At 38.4% G+C, this 3,904-nt stretch overlaps 1 protein-coding gene across 1 annotated transcript in view; it reads right to left on the minus strand.

Moving 5' to 3' along the window:
• gbf1 (golgi brefeldin A resistant guanine nucleotide exchange factor 1) overlaps positions 1-3,904 on the minus strand; it is an 83,936-nt gene that overhangs the window by 49,086 nt on the left and 30,946 nt on the right. The window contains exons 4-5 of the mRNA XM_015387147.1: positions 2,740-2,848; positions 209-269 (exon numbers count right to left, since the gene is read on the minus strand). Coding sequence (XP_015242633.1) covers positions 209-269; positions 2,740-2,848 — 170 coding nt within the window. The remainder of the gene's footprint in view (positions 1-208; positions 270-2,739; positions 2,849-3,904) is intronic.

Below are 3,904 nucleotides of genomic sequence, written 5' to 3' on the forward strand. Positions count from 1 at the left end.
AAACTTGAATTTAAATACAAAAGGATTTATCAGTAAATTGCCAGACTCCTTAAATTCAGAAAGGAAGCTCTGAGCTACACTTTATGTACATTTCCTCTGCTATTTATGATCAAAATAAGTTTCCTGCTTTAAAATCACATTTCTGATCATTTCAATCATTGTGAAGAAAAGAGGAGCATCACCGATTCTACATTTCAGAGGCGTTTACCTGGAGAACAGAAGCTGCACCATGTCCACCAGTGTGTGTTCTGCAGATTTCCTCAGGAGCTCTACAGAAAAAAATTTTAATCACAATGTGAAAAATAAAGAAAAACATAAAATAATAAGAATCAGCTTTCTTTCCCTCACTGCAGTTAAACATAGAAGCTAGCATGTAGCACGTAGCAGCATCTGGGGCGTATTCAGGCTCTTGCTCAGGAGCCAAAGCGACAGCCTGTGGTTTAAACCGGCAACCTGTAAGTACCCTGATCTCTAACCACCTGACCATCAATGAGCCTTAGATTTACTGTAATCCTGCAGAAACATCATTATTTAGACACCTTTAATAAATCTCATATAATCTGGAATATTCCCTTCTACGTTTGTTGTAGATTAGAAGAAACAGAACCTAGAAGCACGACTGTCAGTTCTTCTGAAGTCCTTCTGATTTCACTGAAGTCGAATATTAGATCCCATCCCTACAACATTATTCCAGGATCCCATGGAAGTAAAACAGTGTCGCTGGAATCTGCCTGTTTTGTACACCGTATTTTAAACATTGCATTTTTACACACTGAATACCTTACACTGAATTTTTACCTGGAAAAAATGTGACTGCAAAAAATTCCGCTGCAAAAAAATTTGCCTGCATTTGACTGCAAATGTGTTGACCTGTTGATAAAGCAACCTACACTCTATACAGTCGAGCAGCTTCTAGCCAATGAAATTAGCGCATTTGGTCACGTGACGCAACAGTTGGGCATAGCTTTGTTCCTGGCTGAATGAAGCTGAATGAGGAGTTTTTCTTGTTAAATAGATATGATTACAAAAAATATGGTAGCTATTCATAGACAGGCATTAGAGTTTTTCATTTAATCGGACTGGGTGATATAACTGAGCTGATCACAGCTAGGTCGGCACCCCTGCCTGCCAAGGCTCTTGGTTTGATCTGAAAGAAGGGGCCAGTGGCAAACTTTTTTTTCTTTCTGACCAAATGAGCTTATTTCATAGAAGCTGCTTGATTGCATGGAGTGTAGACTGCTTTGGCTTGAATTCACCAGAAGGTTAACACATTTGCAGTCCATTTTTTTGCAGTTAAATCTTTTGCAGGGAAAATTTTTGGCAGGCGAATTTTCACCAGATAAAAATTCAGTGTAAGGCATTCAATGAGTAACAAAATTCAGCATTTAAAATAAAGTTTTAAAAAAATTCACAGTTTAAAATTCGGTGTACAAAAAAAGGCAGATTCCAAGGAGACTCTTTTTCTTCCTGCCTTCGCTCTAGAGCTATTGGTGGTGACTTTTAATTACTAATTATCTAATTTTATTTTAAGTTCTTAAAAGAAAATGGCTGCTAATAAACTTTATTCTAATTCACAGTGATGACTTCCTGGAGAGTTGAATATAATCTCATGTGTTCAGATGAAGGACCAGTGTTCATCCGATGGGTGTTAATCATATCGTTTATGGTTATAAATGGTTTCTTTGGATTTATTAACTCAGCACAAAATAAAGATTCATTCTAAAACTGGAACAAAATGATGTTTGTTCAACATTTATACCATACAGGTAGAAAAGATTGACCTAAAAACGCTGTCTGTGTCTGTTAGAAAAATGTTAATGTCATTTTATTTGTATTAACTTGCAGGCATTTGGCCTGCTAGGAATTTTCTGATGGTTTTAACTTCTAACGGGGAGAAAAAATGGTTTTCCCAGAAAAGGAAAAGTAATGCTCTGTCCAGCCTGTAATTAAACCTTTCCTTAATGAACCGTCTCTTGACCCAGATGAATTGGTGAATTATAGACCTACATGGCCTAGTAAACTAGCCCCACCCACCAGAGGCCAAAATCATTTTTGCCTGCGAGTTGGTCTAGCCTCGATCAATGCCTCAGGTCCTAGAACTGGCGGGCCAATCACAACGCAGAAATGTGTTTTGAATGTCTGGATGCAAAGTGGGCGGGGTTTTGAGAGCGGGACGACAAAGCTGCGCGACGCTGGAGAAAGCACAACAAGGAAGATGGCAACACACTTTTTAACAGTTCTTGTTTGACTCAGCTTTGGATTCAGTTTAGGAAGGATTAGACTTGGGGTTTTTCATTGAAACGTAAGCAGGAAGAGAAAGAGTTAAAAGGGAGTTTTTCCTCTCCACTGTCGCTACAAGCATGCTTAGTGCGAGGGATTGTCTTCGAGCCAATGAGTCGATGCAATCAACTGGTTTTCCTTAGATAGAAAACTTTGAATCAATCTTACTGGATGATCTGGTTAAACTGGAAAGTGCCTTAAGAGGACGTGTGTTGTGAATTGGTGCTATGGAAATAAACTGAATTGAATTAAACACCACCATCAGCCAGTCATTTAAATTTTTAACTTTGTTTGGTTCACTTCTTTTCAGTCTCTGCGTTTTCTCAGGGAGATCCATATTGTCACTTCAAAGGCCACAGAAATAAATCTGGTTTATGTCCAAACTTTGACTAAAACACAGCAATGGTCACCAACTGAAGGACATGAACATTAGCCTGGGTCAGCTGGAGGAAAACGTACCACTGAGGCGCATCTCAAAGCAGATTCTGAAGCACGACTGCATGATTTCACACACAGACTCATTGGTCAGATGAGCTCCAACTGGCGTCAGCAGCAGAGTCCGAAGAACCTGGGGAAGACAAACCGAGAAGATCGCAGCTGCTTTAGGGTGGCCGTGCACGACTCAGAGCCATTACTGAGCTCTGATGCTGACAGACAGCATCGGAAGGAGGACGACGACACAAAAACTCAGAAGAATGATACTTTATCAGGAGAAACTGATAATAAAGGAAGCACAAATAAATGAGACCTGCGATAAAAACACAGAGGGACAGAACAATGCCAAGCAGGGTGCATCCTAACAGGGGTGGGTGGGACCTAGGTAAAGCAAAACGCTGGATTGGATGAGCATCTCCAAATTTTAAAGCTTATATTGAGCTAGGGCTGAAAGATTCTGCCTGGAAACAAAAATAGTGATTTTAAATAGAGCTCAAACAATTCATCGGTCTAATTAATCAATTAATTTAGTACTTGATTAATCATTAGCTGGAGTATAGGGACTGTAAAACATGCCTTTAGCTGACAGAGCGACCCACACAAGATTGTAAAAAATATATAAACATTTCGCATTTTAAGTTAAAAACTTCTTAGTCTGTCTATCTGTTCTATCCAGAAATCTTCATGTGGAAAAGTTTTAGTTCCACCTGGTTTGATTTAGTAAAAAGACTTCTTTAAACAATCTTTCGCTGTCTGATTATTAACGGATAAATTGAAAATATAATTGACAGATTAATCAATTTCCAGGATAATTTTTAGTTGCAGGTCTATATACATTTTAAACTACTGTAATATGGCGATTATATTTCCATTTTCCTTTGCAATAACCACAATCATATAAATGTTTTACTACAGATTTTAGGATTTTTCATGACCTTGGAAGCGTGGCTTTCCACAGTCCATGTTTGTAGAACTTAACTGTAACCTTTCTGTGAAAAAAGGTCTAACTTCTATCTGCAGGCATGAACCTGCGGGCTAGCTGCAGCTGCATCCGTCTCTTCCCACCTTAAAGGAAAAGTCTGCTCATATTCAGAATTCAAACTTCTGAAAGTACTTTAAATATGAAATTATTCACTACCTTTCAATAAATGATAAGTGTTCTTATTCAGAGTAATTTTCATTTGAATGT

Source organism: Cyprinodon variegatus, unplaced genomic scaffold (genome assembly GCF_000732505.1).
Source record: "Cyprinodon variegatus isolate N-32 unplaced genomic scaffold, C_variegatus-1.0 Scaffold386, whole genome shotgun sequence".
In the NCBI taxonomy this organism is placed as follows: Eukaryota; Metazoa; Chordata; class Actinopteri; order Cyprinodontiformes; family Cyprinodontidae; genus Cyprinodon; species Cyprinodon variegatus.